The sequence below is a fragment of the Leopardus geoffroyi genome, chromosome B3 (assembly GCF_018350155.1).
Source record: "Leopardus geoffroyi isolate Oge1 chromosome B3, O.geoffroyi_Oge1_pat1.0, whole genome shotgun sequence".
Lineage (NCBI taxonomy): Eukaryota > Metazoa > Chordata > Mammalia > Carnivora > Felidae > Leopardus > Leopardus geoffroyi.
Window position 1 is genome coordinate 74,851,404 of NC_059337.1, and position 20,704 is coordinate 74,872,107.

The 20,704-nt window shown below is 51.5% G+C and overlaps 3 protein-coding genes across 7 annotated transcripts; 1 reads left to right on the top strand and 2 right to left on the bottom strand.

Annotated features, from left to right (window-relative positions):
- Nucleotides 1-1,420: 1,420 nt before the first annotated feature.
- On the bottom strand, nucleotides 1,421-5,979 carry CBLN3 (cerebellin 3 precursor). The gene is made up of 3 exons (XM_045450570.1): nucleotides 4,870-5,979; nucleotides 4,443-4,562; nucleotides 1,421-4,083 (listed from the first exon to the last, which is right to left on the bottom strand). The coding sequence occupies exons 1-3, from the start codon at nucleotides 5,167-5,169 to the stop codon at nucleotides 3,886-3,888; spliced, it is 618 nt and encodes a 205-aa protein (XP_045306526.1). The 5' UTR covers nucleotides 5,170-5,979; the 3' UTR covers nucleotides 1,421-3,885.
- A 108-nt stretch (nucleotides 5,980-6,087) lies between these two features.
- KHNYN (KH and NYN domain containing) lies at nucleotides 6,088-14,927 on the top strand. 4 transcript variants are annotated; one of them, XM_045450562.1, is made up of 8 exons: nucleotides 6,088-6,151; nucleotides 6,927-7,147; nucleotides 8,012-9,123; nucleotides 9,251-9,381; nucleotides 9,467-9,563; nucleotides 12,632-12,739; nucleotides 12,949-13,050; nucleotides 13,599-14,927. In XM_045450562.1, exons 2-8 carry the CDS (start codon nucleotides 6,947-6,949, stop codon nucleotides 13,849-13,851), a joined length of 2,004 nt encoding a protein of 667 aa, XP_045306518.1. In that variant the 5' UTR covers nucleotides 6,088-6,151; nucleotides 6,927-6,946; the 3' UTR covers nucleotides 13,852-14,927. The 4 variants fall into 4 exon arrangements, with proteins under 4 accessions (XP_045306518.1, XP_045306517.1, XP_045306516.1 ...); XM_045450561.1 differs by having other exon boundaries at nucleotides 6,134-6,288; XM_045450560.1 differs by having other exon boundaries at nucleotides 6,136-6,816.
- Nucleotides 14,928-16,147: 1,220 nt separating this feature from the next.
- On the bottom strand, nucleotides 16,148-19,265 carry SDR39U1 (short chain dehydrogenase/reductase family 39U member 1). Of its 2 annotated transcripts, XM_045450564.1 has the most exons (6): nucleotides 19,161-19,265; nucleotides 18,765-18,871; nucleotides 18,588-18,670; nucleotides 18,073-18,194; nucleotides 17,146-17,289; nucleotides 16,148-16,898 (listed from the first exon to the last, which is right to left on the bottom strand). In XM_045450564.1, exons 1-6 carry the CDS (start codon nucleotides 19,174-19,176, stop codon nucleotides 16,486-16,488), a joined length of 885 nt encoding a protein of 294 aa, XP_045306520.1. In that variant the 5' UTR covers nucleotides 19,177-19,265; the 3' UTR covers nucleotides 16,148-16,485. The 2 variants fall into 2 exon arrangements, with proteins under 2 accessions (XP_045306520.1, XP_045306521.1); XM_045450565.1 differs by lacking the exons at nucleotides 18,073-18,194; nucleotides 18,765-18,871; nucleotides 19,161-19,265.
- Nucleotides 19,266-20,704: the final 1,439 nt, after the last annotated feature.

Consider the following 20,704-nt stretch of genomic DNA (forward strand, 5'->3'; position numbering starts at 1 on the left):
GATGCCCCAGGATGCCTTTCCTTTAGATGATGCCATCTTTTTTTTTTATTTTTTCAACATTTATTTATTTTTGAGAGACAGAGACAGAGCATGAGCAGGGGAGGGGCAGAGAGAGAGGGAGTCACAGAAGCTGATGCAGGTTCCAGTCTCTGAGCTGTCAGCACAGAGCCTGATGTGGGGCTTGAACCCACAAACCGTGAGATCATGGCCCCGGGCCGAAGTCAGACACTCAACTGACTGAGCCACCCAGGCGCCCCTAGATGATGCCATCTTAAAACTTAATGACTAGGATATTTCAAACATGTCCATGTTCCCTGCAGATGTTCCAAAAATGTCCATGCCCTGATCCCTGGAGCCTCTGAATTATGTTTCATAGCAAAAGGGACATTTTCATATGTAATTAAGGTTATTTATTTATTTATGCTTTGAGAGAGAGAGAGCGAGCAAATGAGGGAGAGGGGCAGAGAATCTTTTTCTAAATTAAAATTTTTTTTTTTAATTTTAGAGAGAGAGTGAGCAAGTGAGTGGGGAAGGGGCAGAGAAAGAGAGAGAGAGAGAGAGAGAATCTGCGCTCAGCGCAGAGCCTGAGGCACAGGGCTTGATGCACAGGGCTCCAACCCAGGACCATGAGATCATGACCATGCGATCTTGACCTGAACTGAAGTCAAGAGTCGGATGCTTAACTGACTGAGCCACCCAGATGTCTCATGTAATTAAGGTCAAAAGAGGAAGATTAGCCTGGATTATCTGGGCAGGCCCAATTGAATCACATGAGCACTTAAAATCAGAGAAATTTCTCCACTGAAGTCAGAGACTTCTGACTCTCAGAGGATAGGTCAGAGAGATTCAAAGTGTGAGAAGGACTTGGCCTGACATTGCTGGCCTAAAGATGGTGGGTGCCAGGGATCTCAGTCCTACAGCCATAAGGAACTGAATTCTAAATGTTGTTGAAAGTGGATTCTTCCCCTTCAGCAGGGAAGGCAGCCCTTGCTTTCACCCTTATGAAACCCCAAGTAGAGAAGCCAGTCACGCTCTGCTGGACTCTGACCTACAGAAAACTGTGAGATAATAAATAGGTGTTGTGTCAAGCTGCTGAAGTTGTTATATAGCAATAGAAAACCAACACAATAACTTCCCTGCCATTATTTACGAATTTATGTAGCCCATTTGCACGTTCAAAAACATCTAGTTGTTTTTCCTCAATATCCAGTCTCCTCTTTTTCCACATTATAAAACTCACGATGTTTAGCTCAGCATGGCTGTCTGGAATAAAGACTCGCTTTCCTAGCCTCTCTCCTTGGCCTGGTGTGGCCAGGTGTGACTAAATTCTAGCCAATGAGATGTAATCAGCATGTTGGGGGCAACTTTCAGAAGGCTTCTATAAAGGAAGGTGGTGTGCTCTTTCTTCCTTCCTGCTTCCTGGGGGGCTGTAAGGCTAATGTAATGGCTGGAGTGCAAGGAGCCATCTTGGGCCATGATATGGCATGCTAAAGATGGTAGAACAGCAAGAAGGGAAACTTGGCTGCAATCATCATAAAACTGTGATCCAGCCCTACTCTTTATTTGTGAATTCTTCTATGTGAGACAGAAATAATCTTCTTTGTTGGTTAACCCATTATTATTTTGGGTTTGCTGTTACTGCAATCTCATTGAAATTAGTTTAGTGACACAGAGGCTCCCTTTCCCAAGAAATGAAGGATCAAATTTGAGCTGTGAGCAGTTATCTTTTGGACGTTTGACTAATTCATCATCTTGCAACACACTGTTGGGCTCCCTTTCTTCCTGGTTGTAATATATGACCAGATGGTGCCAATCAGTCTCCTCCATTCTTGATACAGTTCCAACTTTTTCTGGAATCACTCACAGCTCTATGTGTCCACCCTTCCCTACTTATACAGATAAAGAAAAATAAGTATTCTTTACGAAGAGATAAAATACTCACTATATTTACACTCTTCTACTTATCAGAATTAGCTAAATATATATGATTATATTTGTTCTTCTTCGCTTGATAAATTAACTATCTTTTTGCACACTTTATAGTGACTTTTTCCCTTTTAAATATCACTACAGAGTCATGGATTTTAAAAATTCACCTTGTTCCAATTAACTGTATTATTTTCCTTTCGATGATCAAATTGTCACAGCATGTCAAGGGGTGGGAGAATTTGAAAATGGATTCCTTTGCCTTTTCGGCTCTACCCGATACAGTTTAAAAAGTATCCTTGTGTTTTGTCATTAACAATATGTTCCAGGCATAGAGTTATTTAAGAGATGGAGTTCTGTTCTTTTTATTTTATTTTATTTTATTTATTTATTTATTTATTTATTTATGACTTTTATTTTTAAGTAATCTCTACACCCAATGTGGGGCTCTAAACTGCAACCCCTAGATCAAGGGTCACACGTTCTACCAACTGAGCAAGCCAGGCGCCCCGCCCCAAGTTCTCTTAAAGGTGAATCATATTTGAGGCAAAGATCCAGGTGCTCAGAATGCATATCAGATTTTTTCTAATATTGTTTCTAGGCTACTTTAGTGACAAATTTTGAAAAAGTTTCTTCTTTTGAAAACCACAAATCCGCGTTGGTGTTTCCTATGTAATTGAAGCATTACTAATTTCCTTTTGTATTTGACTCAACCACACAATTTTATATTTCTCTTCTCTAAACATACCTGCTTGTATCCTGTAACCCCTGATCCAAATTGTAAATGGCATCTTGTCTTTTCAGGGCTCCTGTGGTTTCTCATTGACCGTCATTCTCTAGTTGCTTTACTGATAGGTTTATCCATGCTGGGAGAATGGGACAGCGTGCGGTAAGACATAGAGATTTTATAACACTGGCAGGAGAGTGGCTGAAGGGATGAATCATAGCATCTAAGACAATAGGAAGTTTAAGAAGGAGGACAAAACAGCACAAATCAGGAGAAAGGAGAGAGGCTAGGACTAGTTTGGGACAGGTACAGTGAAGGTAGCTGAGAGAGCTGGGAGGGTGGCGGTGGCAGTCAGAATGTGGAGTCGTTGAAGTTCAGATCACAAAGGTTCTAGGAGGTGGCCGCATCATTGACGTGTGTCATGCTTGGAGATCAATACTTGCCCACGTGTGACTGTCTACCCCTACCTCCAGCTGTCCAAGGAAGCTCAGTGCACCCACTCTTGGCTGCAGCAAACACACACACCCCACGTCTTAGGTGGGGAGGTGAGGGCCAGAGTCCATCGGGGACCTTGCACAGATGGATGCCCAGATTCACTGTCTGCTGGCTGCCCCAGTGTACATGAAAAGTGTGTACCATGTTCAGTCTGGGCACATGGCCTTCCTGCCCCACCAGCCACAGGCTTTGGGCTGTCCTGTGGTCCTCCCCACACTTCTGCTGGTCGCTAAGCCTCCTGCCCTAGCCCACACTGTGCTGGCTCGGCTTCTGACTGTGCTGGCCAAGATCCGTGATGCTGGCACACCTCATAGGAAGGAGCCTGCAGGGTACACTGAGGCTGGTCCATCTGGGTCCCTGTGGGGGGGCCTGTCAGGCTCACCTGTGCCACCTGTCCCCAAATAGCACTGAGCAGAAGGCTGGGGGTGGAGGAACAGGAAGAACAGAGTCTGCAAAGTAGCACAGGCCTTGCCACCTGCCATACCTTGCAGGCACAAAGAGACGCAGTGGGAGGATGGGGGTGGGAGGGTAGGTGAGGGGGGCCAGGTCCCCAGACACCACAGCTCTACTCTTCACCTTGGGTGTTAGGCACAGGGTTCCATGCAAGAAGGTGGAATACAGGCAGCCAGAGGGAGCCTCTCTCCTACTCCAAAGATGCTGCTTCTGGGGCAGGAGAGGGCAGAGGGCAGAGGGCAGAAGGCAGGGGTTAGATTCCAGTCCTTGAAAGGCCTGAACCCTTAGAGTGGGAAAATGAGGAAGCCAGAGAAGCTTGAGTATTTCCAGCCCCCTAGTAGGTTCCCCCGACGCAGGCGCAGGGACACTCGGTCCCCAGGGTCCAGGGGCAGTAACACAGAGCTGGTGGCTGCCTCTCGGGTCACATCAGGGTCGTTGGCAAAGGCTGAGATGACGGGCCACGTGTTCAGCATCAGGCTCACCTGGTGAGATGAGCCCAGTTAGCACTTCTCCCTTTATCCCAAGATCCCCCACTTGCCCGAGGGCTTCTTCTTTTCTCCAGCTCCCAAGGGATACTCTGCAATCCTGGGAACTTGGGGCTCAGCACACGCTCAGTGGGGGGCTGAGGGATGGCCAGGGTTGGACTCAGTACCTCCTCCACACTCTCTGCTAGACAGGTCCTTTCCTCTCTTCCTCCTGCCAGCCGCACCACCCCCACCCCCCACCCCCACCCAAGGACACCGTCAAGGGAGGGACTGCCTAGGAGTCAGCAGGACTCTACTTATCCCCTCTCCCTTCCCTCCCCTCCTGAGCCAGGACAGGGCCCCAGTACACAGGTCACCTGGACAGTCTGGCGGTTGTACACCTTCACCACATGGAACCGGAAGCTATAGACACCACGAACAGGGGCCACAAAAGAGCCCGAGGCCCGGTCAAAGCCACCACCCTCATTCACCAGGACCTGTGGGAAGCAGACTCTGCTGAGTGGGGATTGAGGGAAACTACTGGCTTATGGGACAGGGCAGTGAGTAAGGAAAAGAAGGGGTGGCAGGTAGATAAGAACAGGAGGAATGCACAGATTCACAAGAAATGATGAGAACGGGCAAGGAGGAGTGTGGGTAGGGGTGTAGGGAAGGGAGACAGGCAGCAGGGCAGAGGAGCGGAGGAGCACCTAGTCACAGTAGGGGGATTATCCTTAAGAGCCAAGGGGGTTTGAGTAGTTGATTTCAGGTCATTACACGTCCCCTGGACAAGGGTAGGGGGGTTACCTGGTCAAAGTAGATGGCCCCACTGGTGCCATTGCTGATCTCCCCTGCTGGCTCGTGGTGGTGGCTTCGGACTGCAGCAAATGCCACTCTTCCTGGGGGGGCCTCTCCCAGGGCTGCTCCCCCAGGCCCCCCTGCAGCAGCTCGGCCAGGCTCACAGACCACCAGGCATTCCCCCTCCAGGAGGACAGGCTCTGCCCCCTCTTGGGCCCACCCATTCCCTAGGGTCAGAAGTATCAGGGCCAAGGGCAGCCTGGGGCTGGGTGGGAGTCTTGGTCGCCAGTGTCGCTTTGCTCCTGGCATAGCTGAGTTGTTCTGTGACCCACAAGTCTTCCTGTCTTGTCCCCTCTTGCCGCTCCTTTCAGTTCCTGCTTCCCCTGGGGCTCTCACCACCCCTCACCCTGCTCCTCAGCCCCTCTCTGGGTCTCACTGTTAACCTGGTCTCAGCATCTCCCTCTCCATACCTCTCTGTACCCCACGACTCTGTCCTGCCTCTCTCTCCTGCTGTCACTGCAGTTCCCTCCTCCTTGGCAGGGCACGAAGTGACAGCAGTTGGGCACTAGGAGGGAGAGGAGGGATGAAGCAGAGAGACAGAAGGGCTACAGCCAGAACCCAGGGCAGCCCCTCTGGAGAGCACTGAAGGCTGGATCTGGGACCATAGAGAACTTGGTGTGTAAAAGTGTACCTGTGCCTGTGAGAATGTGTGAGAGCCTGTAGGTGTATGCCGGTGAGCGTGCATCTATGCGCCAGACAGCTCGTACAGCCCCTCCTTTTCCTCATTCCTCTCCTCTTAAAATCCCTCACTAGTCAACAGCCCTATCAGTGGCCCCTTTCCGCCATTAGAAGAAAGCGGGTGACCTTGTCTTTCCCTACGATCGTGGTGGAAAGTGCTTGGGCCAACCGTGTCAGTATCTTGTGACCGTGGGCCAGTCTCTTTCTCTCCTTGATCTTCCACATCTTCATCCGAAGGGATCCTCTTCACCTCCAGCTCTCAATGAGTGGTTCCTCTCTCCCGAGAAACAACTGCGCAGAACGAGCGAGAACCCAGATTTACCGGGAGAGGTGAACCCATCAGGCAGGCTTGGAAGCTGAGCCCAAGCGAACCCCGGGCGAGTGGGCGGGGCCGGGAGGCGGGCCGGGGGCGGGTCAGGGAGGGTCCCGGCGGCAGGCGCGCGCTAGGGCCCGGAGCCCGCCCTGCGCCGGGTGGGGCCTGGCTGACTCCGCCCCGGGCCAGGAAGTGACTCAAAAAACTGTTCGAGATGTGGCGAAGACAGGTCCCCGTTGGGTGAGGACTTCGGGAAGGCCCGCCCAGTTTCGGGCTCCCAGCCCTTCTCCGCTGGGCCTGGGGCGCGGGTGAAGCTGGGGCCTGCAGGCACCGAGAGGCGCCCGCTGTACTGAGGCCGAAGCAGGCGGCCAAGGCGGGTAGGCGCACTCTGCCCCGTGCCCCCGGCGGCGGGAGCCGAGCCGGAGGCCCCTGTGCTGAGCGCGGCCGGGGGAAGGGCGCCGGGGGCGGTGGCAGCTGGCGGCTGTGGGCGGGACCCGGCTTGACCCCTGGGCCCCGGGTGGGGCCTTGGCGCTACCTAGAAGAGCGGCGGACGGCGGAGGGAGGGGGAGAGGTGGGAGGGGCTAGAACCTTGGAAATGGCAGACCAGGGACTCCAGAGGACATCCCAGTTCAAGCCCTGGTGCGGATTCATCTTTAAGAGGCCGTCTTGGACGCGGAGACTGCAGAGATCCTGAGGAGAGGGACTCTTTTGTCATCTATCCACTTCTGGCCTCCAGACCGAGCTGGAGCCCCCACTCTTCCTGCTTAGGGCTGTGGTCAGCCTTTTCCAAAGGCCAGATGCCCATCCCCAGTAGGCAGCCTTGTTTGCCCATGACTTCCTCTCCGGAGAGAAGACCTGGTTCCGGATAATCTGACATTCTCTTCCTACCCCCAGGATGGACCCAGGTTGTTTACTAGATCGGTATCGCGACCTGTTGATAGCTGGTGTAGGGTGGGAGACCCAAGATTTGGGTTAAGGGGACAAGGAGGCTCTGAGCTGCCTTCCCTCCTTCCAGGGCTGGGTGGCCAAGCAGCCATGCCCACCTGGGGGGCCGGCTCCCCGTCCCCTGACCGCTTTGCCGTGTCTGCGGAGGCTGAGGACAAGGTGCGGGAGCAGCAACCCTACGTGGAGCGCATCTTCAGCGTGGGGATGAGTGTCCTCCCAAAGGACTGTCCTGAAAACCCTCACATCTGGCTGCAGCTGGAGGGCCCCAAGGAGAACGCCAGCAGAGCCAAGGTGAACACCCCTCTCTGACCCTTTGGGGAACAAAGTCTCCCTCCCCTACAGGGAGGCAGAGCAGAGGAGGGGCCGCTGGGGAGGAGCTCCACTCACTCCTTGGTTGTCTTACTGGCAACCTCAGTGACTGTCATCTTTTGAGGAACTTTGCAAATCTGTATTTGTCTGGAGTTTTGGTTTCATTTGAGCTATGTTGAGCCAGGTTCTGCCAGGACTTAGAGACAGGTGATTCCACTCAAATCAGTTGTGCTGTTTTTGAAGACTAGAGATAATCCGGTTGGGCAAGCAGGCCCCACCAAGGAATTCACTGGGGGATGGGAAGCCAGGCCCCATTGCTTCCTGCTGTCAGAGGTTCTAGTACAGCTCCACTTACCTCATGGGGTGGTCTCATGACCGAGTCTCCCTTTCCTTATCTATGAAATGTGAATAATAGCAGTATCCACTTCATTGGACTTATTGTGAATGAGATAAAGCATGAGTCCAGCAAAAGTTAGCAAATGACAGTCCTTGTGATGGAAATCTACAACACGCATACGCACGCATACATATTTAGCACGAATACATATTTAGAGAGATGGCCTTGTGATCAGTTTATTATAATAATATCTTAAGTTGAGTCAGGTTCTAAGTGGAAATATTAGCCGTAGCCCTATCAGCTGAAAAGGGAAAAGAAGTGAGATTCTTGATCCCTTTTTAACCCTCACCTTTGTCAGGCTCTGTGGGGCTCCATTGCTCTGCCCAGGCATCCTGGAACTCAGGGATGGGGTGGTGATGGTGTGCAATGGGCCTGAAGAGGCTACTGGGCCATGTAGAATTCCAGAAGTCTCCTTTTTTTCCTATCCCCTATCCCCATTCCTCCCCCAGGAGTTCCTGAAGGGTCTCTGCAGCCCAGAGTTGCAGAATGAAATCCACTACCCACCCAAACTGCACTGCATCTTCCTGGGAGCCCAGGGCTTCTTCCTTGATTGTCTGGTCTGGAGCACATCAGCCCACCTGGTGCCTGGGCTGCCCGGCTCGCTAATGGTCAGTGGCCTGACTGAGGCCTTCGTCATGGCTCAGAGCAGAGTGGAGGAGCTGGTGGAGCGGCTGAGCTGGGACTTTCAGCCAGGGCGATCCCCCAGAGTCTCTCAGTGTGCTGGAGTGCTGAGAGACTTCTCCGCCCTGCTGCAGCCCTATGGGGATGCCCACAGAGAGGCCCTGCTACAGCTGCCCCTGGCTGTCCAGGAGGAACTGTTGAGTCTGGTGCAGGAGGCATCCAGAGGGCAGGGGCCCCATGTAATACCCCCCTGGGTGGGGGGGAGCCCGGGCCCACTGGGTGCTCAGTACCAGGGAGTCAGAGCTCTCTCGAGTGAAGGCAGGGAGTCCCTGCACACTGGACCTACAAGGTGGCAAGAGTCAAGGGGAGAGAGACATGTTATGGAGAAGGAGGGAGGGAAGCAGGGTGGTCCCAGGGAGATGGATTTGGGGTGGAAGGAGCTGCCTGGGCAAGAGGCCTGGGAGAAAGAAGGGGCCTTCAGATCACAGCCAGGAGGAGGAGAGGCAGGGCAGGTAGGGCCCCTGACAGGAAAGGGCCTGGGGAAGGAGGGGGTGCCTCAGGACAGAGGACGGTTCTGTGTCCAGAGTGAGCCTCCTGGTGCCCAGGGTCCCTATCCAAGGGCCGCTCAGCCCCGGGGAGCCTCCCTCCTCCAGCGGTTACACAATGGGAAGGCCTCACCTCCAAGGGTGCCTAGCCCTCCACCTGCTCCCGAACCCCCGTGGCACTGCGGAGACCGAGGAGACAGGGGAGACAAGCAGCAGGTCGTGGCTCGAGGCCGTGGGTCTCCGTGGAAACGAGGTACCCGCGGGGGCAACTTGGTGACTGGCACGCAGCGTTTCCAGGAGGCCCTGCAGGACCCTTTCACCCTGTGCCTTGCCAATGTGCCTGGCCAGCCAGACCTCCGTCACATTGTCATTGATGGCAGCAATGTGGCCATGGTGTGAGTACCTGGTGGGCCTGAGGATCCCAGGGAGGGGGATGATATGAACAGTTTTATGGACCTTGGGGACACATGCTGAGAGTCCCCGTCTCTGGGGCCCTAGAGCGCTGACCCCTTCCCACTGCAGGCATGGCCTCCAACACTACTTCTCCAGCCGGGGCATTGCCATTGCTGTGCAGTACTTCTGGGACAGGGGCCACCGTGACATAACTGTCTTTGTGCCTCAGTGGCGCTTCAGTAAGGATGCCAAGGTCAGAGGTGAGTTGGGCACAATGTTTTGTAACCCGGGATAGGCCCCGCTTCAACTTGAGGATAACCCCATTGTGCTCCTCTGTTTCTCTAGAGGGCCACTTCCTGCAAAAGCTATACTCCCTCAGCCTGCTCTCTCTCACTCCCTCCCGAGTCATGGATGGCAAGAGGATCTCCTCCTACGATGATAGGTACTTGCTTCTCTCCTGGCCCCAGTATTGGGATTCAAGAAGCACAGTGGGGGCAGCCGAGTCGGGGATGGAAGCCCCTGACCCTTTGTGCGGTCTCTAAGTCTGGGCAGCGGGAAAATGGCCAGTTATTCCTCCGCGTACCTGGATGAATCCAGGCCAGAGGAGACAGAAGGTAGACAACTGTGTTTGCCCATTCATTCATTTTTGATTCATCAGACTAAATGATGCCTTGTATTTATATAGTGCCTTACTGTCTAGTACATACTAGTTTAATGGGAAGCTGGGAAAGCTGGTGACATAAATAACTTCTTACAGCCCAAATTTCCAAACATGTAGAGAAATCCCCCTGGAAGTACCGGTGTAGCTGTTCAAAATAACAAAGGCAAAGGAAGAAACACAACGCGGCCATACTAAGATGATACAAAACGTGTTACAATAGGAACATCACTGGAGTTAGAAGTTGAAGATCTGAATTTGAGCCCCAAGTTGTACCTACTCCTTGACTCTGACTACAGACCAGTCTCTTAACGGGTTAACCTCTTTGTCCCAGGGTCCTCTTCTATCTGTTCACCCTCCTTGTGAATATCAAAAGAAGCTAAGGTATGTGCTTGCCTCACTCAAGGTGCCAGGCAAGTGTACAGTGATAGTCCTTGACTTGTCATGGACCCCCTCAACTATGGCAGTAGGTCTCATGTCTATCACACAGAAATGCAGACATAGGGTAAGAGTGGTTACCTTTTTAAAAAATTTTTATGTTTTGTTTTTGAGAGACAGAGACTGAGCGTGAGTGGGGGAGGTGCAGAGGGAGGGAGACACAGAATCCAAAGCAGGCGCCAGGCTCCGAGCTGTCGGTGCAGAGCCCGATGTGGGGCTTGAACTCATGAGCTGTGAGATCACGACCTAAGCTGAAGTCAGATGCTTAACCGACTGAACCACCCAGGCGCCCCAAGAGTGGTGGTTAACTCTTAACAAACAAAGGCTATACTACATGGCAAAGGCAAAGTGAGAAGTTAAAGCTGTCAAATTGTTTAAATAAAAAATCCAGGGCACATTCCCTCCCCAGGGTACACACATAGAGGGGGAAATGGGCAGATTTTAAAAGCCAATTAGTTATTTGCAATTACAAGTTCTTAATTCCCTAGGATTTTCAGTCTTTAAAAAAAAAATGAGTTTCCAAGCCACAGTGATTATATATTTTGTCTTTTCAAATATTTTTTCTCCCTAACGAACAAATGGTATTCTACAAAAAGGCAGTTCACTTTCTCCCAGTGCTCTTCTGTTTTATGTCTAGATTTCACAGATTATCCAAGACATGGAACCTTTCCACACCAGCACTGACACAGAATTGAAACTGAAGAGCGAGTCAGTTGTAATGAATGTTAAAGGCACGTGTCTGTTATGTAGGTCCCGGTAGGCGGACAGCACAATATGAATTTGGAATTTTGTCTAGTTACAGTGAGTAGTAGAGTGGTGCATAGCATAGGCCTACTGAATGAATACTGCTGAGCAACAGAAGAAGTAACATGACAGTAAAATACCCGTAACCTGCAAATACCTTTTCTATTATCATATGATACCATGTACATTTATATGTCGTCTCCTTCATGCGTTTCCCAGACAGAAACTGAGAACCAGTCATGTTACACCTAATGCTTATCACTCGTTCCCTGTTCACCACACTGTCTTTCAAATACTGCCTGCCCACTTAGCACCTAGCAGTAGGCACATGGCCTGTATAAGGAGGTGGGGTGCTGGGAATTAGGGAAGGCCTGATTATTGATTTCAGAGCCCAAACAAACCATAAACCAAACACTATGGCATCTCGGAGGAAAGGGAGCCCCCTTCTGGTGGGGATTTTGTGGGAAGGGAGAGATTAGCAAGTTTTTTTGTTGATTGAGGACGTGGGCTGGGCCCCAGTTTTTTGGTTTCTAAACCTGTTATAAAAGACCCCCACCCATTGCCTCAAGAGTCCTATCCCATCTTGTGGAATCAGAATTACTAAAGTGAGGCCCAGGCATCTCTTTTTTATTTATTTATTTATTTATTTTTTTAATTTTTTTTTTTTTCAATGTTTATTTATTTTTGGGACAGAGAGAGACAGAGCATGAACAAGGGAGGGTCAGAGAAAGAGGGAGACACAGAATCGGAAACAGGCTCCAGGCTCCGAGCCATCAGCCCAGAGCCTGACGCGGGGCTCGAACTCACGGACCGCGAGATCGTGACCTGGCTGAAGTCGGACGCTTAACCGACTGCGCCACCCAGGTGCCCCAGGCATCTCTTTTTTAAAAGTTCCCTGGTGATCCTGTTCATCCAGTGAGGTTTGGGAAGCGCCTCCAGGTGGAGGGAATCGTCTGAGAAGCACGGTGGCAGTCAGACAGCACAGGGCATGTTTGGAGAAGAGGGTGTTATCTGATCATTGATTTTGTCAGAGTTGAGAGTACATTAGAGAATACCAGAAGAGATACAGCTGTACAGGTAGATTGAGCTGGGTTCTAGAAGGCCGTAGCTGCCAGCCCTGTGGACTTTATTCGGTAGATAAATGGCAAGGAGGGAAGAGTTTTGTTTGGGGGAAACGCGTGTTCTTTTAGGGGAGGGCAGGAGAGACTTGAGGGTGGTAAATGGCTGGGGTCAGGGCACCCCTTATCAGGAGGCTATGCAGTATCTCCGGTGCAATGTTCAAATAGCTAAGGGTAATGGTAGGACTGGAAAGGAAGGGGGCAGAGTGGAAGGCTCTTCAGAGGAAGAGCATGATGGATTTGTGACTGATGGGGGAGGATGGAAGGAGACAGAGCTGGAGCCAGATCTCACGGTCTCTCATGAATGAGGCACAAAGTGTTGGGTGGAGATTTATGGTGGATAGAGGGGATGCTCTTGGGAGACCATGCGGATTTTTCTCTGTTTTCTCTCTTAACTATGGCACCCGAATTTGGCAGTCACCTAGTGACTGGGTCAAGGTGAGGTGGGGGGGTCAGATCTCCATGCCCAGAAGTGGGTCATGGAAGTCGATGATACTCTGGGGTTGGGGCCTTGAGAGTATCTCAGAACGGCTGCCGTGGTTTTTGAGACAGGTTCATGGTGAAGCTGGCTGAAGAGACCGACGGGGTCATTGTCTCCAATGACCAGTTCCGGGACCTGGCGGAGGAGTCTGAGAAGTGGATGGCGATCATCAGGGAGCGGTGAGGGAACCCTCCCCTGAGAACAGGGCGCATACTCGGACCTTTCTCTAAACCAGTTCTGTTCTGCCATCGGGTGAAGACTCTGGGAAGGGGCTTGATATTGCCTTGAAGGATACGGTGGCCAGTAATTTTCTGGTGGTGCTGGTCTCAGCTGTCTGGGAGGTTCTTAAGGGTCCCTCTGTGACCATACATTCTCTGTCCCCATCCAGCCTACTGCCCTTCACCTTTGTGGGAAACCTCTTCATGGTTCCTGACGATCCATTGGGGCGAAATGGCCCCACGCTGGATGAGTTCCTGAAGAAGCCAGTCAGGTAACGCCCCAGCTTCTCCTAGACAGCCCCCAGCCCTGGCCCTCTGTCTGAAGGGCTTTGTGGACCTGGAGACTTGGGGGGAAGTGTGACCTCAATCTGGGCCAGCTTAATTCTTCAGTGGTTCAGGTTGCGGTGGGCTTGGCCGTATTTAATTGCTTTTCAGGGAATCCTGACATAGACCCTCCAGGCTGGGAGGGAAGCTTCCCCTGATCCATGTTTGGTGGATTATTTGGAACATGGTTGCTTTTACTTATAGCCAGTTGTATTTAGCACATCTGTGCCGAACCATGAAGTGGTCAATGTATTAGACTAAAACTAGATCATACCAGTGGCAGGGTTCATCTTCCTGGCTCCAAAGGAAATGTCCTCCCCTTCAGAAGTGGGTTGATACTGCCACTCAGTGGTCATCTTGGGGAACTTCAGGACCAATTCCCCCCTCCCCCCTCCCTCCAAGCCAGGAATAGGCCAGGCAGTTAACTGGGATGCCCCCTGGGCTCTAACTTCCCTCCGTGATGCTCATCAGCTTTTCTTGTTCTGTTTCTTCCCAGGGCTCAGGGGTCTTCTAAGGCTCAGCATCCTTCCAGGGCCTTCACAGAACACGGTCATCAACAGCAGGGGAGAGAAGAGGAGGAAAAAGGTGGTGGTGGCATTCGGAAGACTCGGGAGACAGAGCGGCTCCGGCGCCAGCTGCTGGAGGTGTTTTGGGGCCAGGATCACAAGGTGGACTTCATCCTGCAGCGGGAGCCATACTGCCGGGACATCAACCAGCTCTCGGAGGCCCTACTGAGCCTCAACTTTTGAGTCTCACCTGTCTGAGTGGCTGCTATACCGTCAGCTCCAGCCTCACCCAGCTCAGCATTTTCTGTGAGGGTCCTTGTGCTGCTCAGATCCTGACCTAGACTCACTCTGAGTTGGTGCGACTTGATCTCATCTGGAGTCAGGACCTCAAATAGCTCTCAGGAGGTTCTGCTCAGCCTTAACTTCTCAACCTTGCCATAGCACAGGGTTTCTGTAGGGAGTGGGGGCTGCTGGGAAGAGTAGGTCCTGGAGATTGGGACTGCTAGCTCCTCCTTCAAATTGAGTTGGGGATGGAGACTGGGGGGTGGGGAACGAAGAACAGGTGGCAAGAAAGCTAAGCCTTTCCTTGCCCTGGCTTTGGCAGGTCAGAGGACAGGTTGCTTCCTAGGCCTGGCTGGGAAGGGGGATGCTGGGCCCATGGGAGGCTAGTGTTACGGGGTCTGGGTCACAGTGGGGCAGCAGGGAGCTGGTGAAGGCAGAGGGAGACTTGGCTTCCGGTCTCAGCTATGCCTGTCTGTGACCTTGATTGAGCTGCTTGGCCTTTACTTCTGTGTATAAATCAGGAGCAAAAATGCCAGCTGGGAAGAGAAATGAGAATGTGGGGGAAAGCTCCTTGGAGGAAAGGTACTTGCATCAAGTCTCAGGTGTGTCTGTCTGTGGCTGCACAGGCTTCCTAACCAAAACCTCACTTTCAGAGAGCTGAGGATCCTCAGTCCCCAGGGCCCATGCCCTAGATTTTAACACTGCGTCCTCAGTATAATGTGCCCTATCATGGCTGCATCCCTTTTGGGCAACCCCCCCAAATCCACATTTATAAAACAGTTAATTAGGGGTGGCTGTTTGCATTACCAAAATACTCTCAGGGTTCCTATAAATGGCAGCTCTCCTGTTGCATTCAATTGTTTGTTTACAGATTAACGAATGTGTCAGAAAGTCCCCGTTGAGATGCACTTGCTGAAGTGTTGAGCGTTTGCCAAACTGATGAAGCCATGCTCTGTCTGCAATGACAATGTTAATGTGATCTGACCCCAGCATTTTCTCTACAGAACACATTTACTGCATAAAGTGAGGCCCCCTTCTGCTCTGTGTGCATGTGTATGGGGATGGAAGGGTTTATAGAGGTGGTATTGAGATGAACCAATTATCTGGAAAATGAAAACCAAAGGGTCCAAGTCAGAAGGCACCTGACTGGCCACCAGATCGACCACTGTCATCCTGATTCCTACATCCTGTCCTTTATCTGCTTCAAGTCCTCCTGTGCCAGAAAATTGACTACTCCAAGGTTGCACATTTCATCTGTGGACAGTATTGGTTGCAGTCCCCAAATATGCTTTTCTGGTTACATCTACCTTTGGGTGGGTCATTCTCTCAGGAACAATACAGAGCCCGTCAACTTCCTGAAGAGTCCAAGACCAGATAAAGAAGTAGGACAAGTGCCCCTGGATTCTGTGCTGTCCGGGCTCTGCAGCAAGTCCCTGGACATGGTTCTTTTACGGCTGTGGACATCTCCCTGAGTGGCACACAGCGAGTTAAGTACTACCATCTCCGTTCTTCATTCCAGAAATTAGTGTTGGGGAGCTGGATGATGGAGAGTGTCTTCAGCTCTTCTCCCATTAGGGCTTTATAGCACTAGCCTGTATGGACCTGACCTAGGGGCAGGTGTGTGGCAAAGAGGCTAGTTGTGGGGTAACTGACTCATAGACAACTCCTAGTCCTCTGGGAAGAAAGGAGATTGGGTAATCTGGCCCCAAACTGGGGGCTAGGGGGAACTACTTCTGGTCAAGGCGTGGCACACAATCAGGACAGTAGGCCAGAAGGACCCAACTGTCCTTTCGTGCTAGGGACTCTGGTTGCTTGAAGTCAGCCCAATCAGATGAGAGGCAAGTCCCAAGCTTCTTACAGGTGGGGATGTTGGCTTTGTCCTACTGCAGCTTCATGAACTAGGGCCAGCAGGATTGCTTTATTAATTCACTGCTGTTCAGTGACAGACTGAAGGCTGTCCTAGACTGAAGCCTTGTCTCTTCCTCTGCTGGCACCCTAACGGCACTGTGTGAACAAGTACACAGGGTGACCATAGAACCCACTGGAAATGGATGATCACTGCGCTCGTTTTCTGGTCTCTACCTTTATAATAACCTCATGCCCCAAATTTGTTACTGGCTCTTGGCAAGGGAGGGACCAAGAAGAGAGATGCCCGGTATAACTTTCAAAACCCCAACGTAGGGAAAAGAATCATCTGGCATTTCCTTAGAAATAAATTCCAGAAGAATCTAGGCCAAAGAGGTGAACGAAGCCTGTAAGATAATTTCTCTTTATTGCCTCAATCACAGAGAATTCTCTACACAACATAAAGGGTAACTCGGACAGTAATGGGACACACAGGGAAACCAATCTGGAAATTCTTTTCCAAGGAGTTGAAGAGTTTAAGGATCCAACTTGATGAGACTGCAACCTTGAGACACTGGACAGTCTCTCAGTTAAATCAGGTGGAGCAAAGGAACCATGAGGAGGGCAGGGAGAGGAATCTCTAAGGACTAGATGGTTTCAGGTCTCAGTACCTGAGCCTACTACCTGAGTCTCCAACCAGGAAGCCTCTGTTGAGGGACAGGACTCCGGCCCTGCCAGAGGCCTCCCCACTTAGGCTACGACTTCTTTCAAGGCGGCCTCTAGCTCTGGGAAGGAATACTGGTAGCCTGTGGCCAGTGTCCGCCGTGGGATCACCTTCTGGCCCTCCAGCAGCATGATGGCACGCTCTTGCCCAAAGACAGCTTGCACCACCATGCTGGGGAGAGGGATGAAGGCTGGGCGGCCTAGGGCAGCGCCCAAAGCCTTGGCAAACTCAGCATTTGTAGTAGTGGGGGCTGGAGCCACTCCATTCAGGACCCCCTGCACGTGGCTTGCTTCAAGGGCATGGGCCAGGATTCCTGTCAGGTCTCTGATGTGAATCCAGGGGAAGAACTGGTGGCCCGAGCCGATGGGGCCCCCCAGGCCCAGGCGGAAGGGCAGCAGCATCTGACCGATGGCACCGCCCCCACGACCCAGCACAACCCCTAGAGCAGGCAAGAGATATGGTCAGATATGGTCGGGGAGGCTCCTCAGCCTCCAGCAGTTCCATAGTTCCTCCTGGTTTCCTCTTCCTCCCTTTTCCCAGGCCACCTTAGCTCTGTAGTAGCTCAGAGGTATGGCTCTCTCTGGGACTTCCTGTCCTCCCATCCACAGCTTGGCCACAAATCTGCCACTCCCCGAGCCCAGGAAGACATTCCAAACCTGTCTGATACCCAGGCCCCTGGTTCTCACCGGAACGCACCACCACCTGGCGTGTAGACTCTCCAGGAAGCCTGGCTGCAGTTTCCCATTTGGTTACCAGGTTGGAGAAAAAGTCAAAATCCCCTCCTGGGCTGTCCTCATCGTACTCTGCAGTCGGGCTGGGCTGGTAGTAAGCTGCCGGTGGAATAGCACTGGTTTGCCCCAACATCCTTGGTCCTGCCTGGCCCTTTGCACCTGATGTTTCCCTTGGTCTTGCCCTCCTAGGTCTTTGGGATCTTCCCATGGAAAGACAGAGCCCTAGTTTTCCTTTGAACTACTCCACGAGTTGACCTGTTCCTGCCCTAGAGTAACTTATCTTTAGTTGTAGCTAAGCTGAGTGACTGCTAGAGTGTAGTGCTTAAGAGCAAAGACTTTGGTGCCAGGCTGCCTGAGATTTATTCTTAGCCCCACCATTTATTAACCCTGTGAGTTCAGGCAAGTTATATAACCTCTCTCTGCAGAATGTTTGCATCTTTACAACAGGAATAACAATAATACCTATGTCTCATAGGGTGCTTGTGAGGGTTAAATGCTGTAATATGTGTAAAACACTTAGACTAGTGGCAGATATATGTTCTATAACCTTTTGCAGTTCTTTGGTCCCAATGGTGAAACACAAGAATCAAATTCTGTTCCCAAAGAACTGTGCTGTAAGAAGCAAGGGACTTGGGAGTAGATGAGGCTTTTTCTGGCACTGAGAGCAGTGCCACTATCCCCTCTTCCTCTGAGAATCCCGGTTTCTCAGAGAAAGTACGCAAAGGTCAGGAGAAATATGCATGGACTGAGGGCCTAGGAAGTTGTTGTGCTTGGAAAAGATCAGCACTCGGGTGTGTATAGCTAGAAGGGCCTGAGCTAACCCCTCGCTGTGCAACCTCTCTTCTTCTGGCTAATATAAGGGGCTGGTGATTTGGGACATACCTACACCAGTGACTAAGACCCAGGCCTTGGGGGGTTGTGGGGCCTTGGTGATGGCTTTAGCCAGTATCTGGGTGGTCTCCAAGCGGCTGCTGAGAACCTCCTTCTGGAAGGTTTCATTCCACCTGCAGGAGGGGAAAAAAAAAAAAAAAAAGGGAAGTAAATCACTAAATACATACACGCATATCCCTTCCTCTTTCCCTGGGGCTCATCCATACCCACTTCTAGTAAACCCCTGCACTGTGGTTTAGAGGTATGGCCCATCTCTCCTGTAGGAAAAAAAAAGGCATGTATCTTGGGTATCTTGAGTTATGAGTGAGGACTAAAGTCAATGGCTGAAGCAGGCAGAAGGGGAGGTGGGTGTGGAGGGAGGAGTGGGGCGGGATGAGTAGTTTGGGATAGGAGTTTAGTTCTCAATCGAACATTTCCATTCGCCACAGCTCACAGGTTCTCCTAATCAGGGTCACACCCGTCCTCCCTCTGCTCTGAAGGACATCAGCTTCGGGGCCCTAGCTGACCTTCGGAGAGGGTTGAGGATGTTCTCTCCTGCCACGTTGACAGCCGCATCACAGCGCGGCAGCCCCGACGTAGCGAGCTCATCCTGTTGAAGAAAACAATGAGGCAGGTACGGGTGGTGGCTTGCCCTGCGCCGCCAAACCAGACCTTCTCCCATAGCTTCCAGAGGATGGACATACCCAGGTGATCCGACCGGGCCCGGGCTTTCGGGAGACCAACGTCACTTCGTGGCCCCTGGCTTTCAACAGCTGGGTTAGGGCTGTCCCAATGAAGCCCGTCCCGCCACCTGACCAGAAATTACGAGCTACTTATCCTCTCGGGGGGGGGGGGTCACCTTCCGTCCCCGCATGTGGCCCATCTGACTCTCCCCCCTCCCCCCTCCCGCGATGCAAAAGTGACACAGGTCACAGGGACTGGGGGAGATTCGGCTTCCTGAGATAGGAAGCCAAGGCTGGTGCACGACTACCAGTGCACGATTCATTGCCCTCCCTCAAAAACGGTCTCCCACCTCCCAGTCTTTTGTTTCAACCTTTCCATAAGCCCGCCCCCGATTCTCCCTTTCTGCCCTCCCTCACCCACAAGCACCCTCATAGCGACAAGGACCTAACGCGCCGGCGCCAAATTTAGGGGGGAGTTCCCAGTCTGGAAACGACCGCCCAATCCTGGAAGCGACATTTGTGCGCATGTGTCTCTCGAGAAGCGCGCTCCAATAGGGGGGCGGGCAGGATTGAGACTGGGCGTGGTCCTGCTTGGCGACCCGGAAGAGTTCATAGAGAAGGCTGTATATTTCAGCGCGAGGAGTGGCTGGATGGGGCCGGGGTGGGAGGTGATAGCCTTAGACCCAGTGGGCGGGGAAAGAAGGTACGAAGGCAGAGGACGGAAGGTTTTAGAGTGGGGAGCACACAGTCAGCCACCCATGACCGAAAGCCCGTAGAGATTTGAATGTCCTTTCGGCCTGGCGGATTGGTAGTAACGCAAGAGAATTTCTCTATCCGTACTATGGATTTCTCTCGGCCTGGCCTCTTCATCCTTTCTTCTCCCTGTTCTGCTTCCTTCCTATCTTCATTTGAAATTTTTTAAGTTACTCTCCTCTTAACCCTTCTCCAGCCTATTTCTTCGGATGTTAATGCCCTCTGTCTTCACCTGCATAGGCAAACTTCTCCAAGGTGTGGTGTCCATTTTTACTCCCCAATTCACTCCCGTCTTTTGCCTTTATTGTTTATTGACTCTGTCGTCAAGAGCAGTAATTTCCTATGTGTCACCAAAACAAATGCCTAGTTTCCAGTTATTTTTCTTGACCTCAGTTTCACTGGACACTTGCCGACTTCTCCCTCCCTTTGGAAATCGTCATCTCTCAGCCTTCGTGAAAGCCACGTCTCTCTTCTGGGTGTTTCCCCAAACTTTTCAGTTTCTGTTGCTTGCTCTGCTTCGAAGGTGTTAAAATGTTGGTATTTCCTCAAAGCTGGGACCTAGGACCTTCCTCTCTTCGCTCTGCACTTTCTCCCAAGTGTATGTGGGTGAATTTGAGGCTGGACACCTAGTTCCTGAACCTGCTTTGAAAGCGTAAGCAGCACTATAGCTGTGTTAGTTGCATTAGTAACTTAGGCCCACCTTCTGTTTTGTTCCCTACTTAATTATGTTTTAGTACCGCTTATCATTAACTTTGCCCTTTTCGCCCCTACTCCCTGTTTACCCCTGATTGTAAAAAACTAATGAGGACCAGACGGTAACATTTGTCTTCAAAATTATCTGACGTGCCTGATACACCAAGTCCTGCTCGGCCCCTCGTTTTCCGGAAACATAACACACCTCCATCCCCATTTCAGGATTTCAGGAACCCCCTCGCCCACTTCTCATGTATTCACCTCCTTCCCCAAACATAAGCTGTCCCTTCACTCAACAGAGCAAGGCAGCTTTATGAATGATCCTCTTCCTTCTCGTTGGGCTGCTCTGCTAATAAAACTTCTTTGCTTCAAAACTGGTGTCTCAGAGACATTGGCTTACTGAACATCCGGTGCACCCACAAGTGTGAGTTCAGTAACAAATACAGTTACCAGTTTTTCAGAGGCTTCCCAACATCCTATGCAACTTGAATTTCTCCTTTGACCTTTTGACTCTA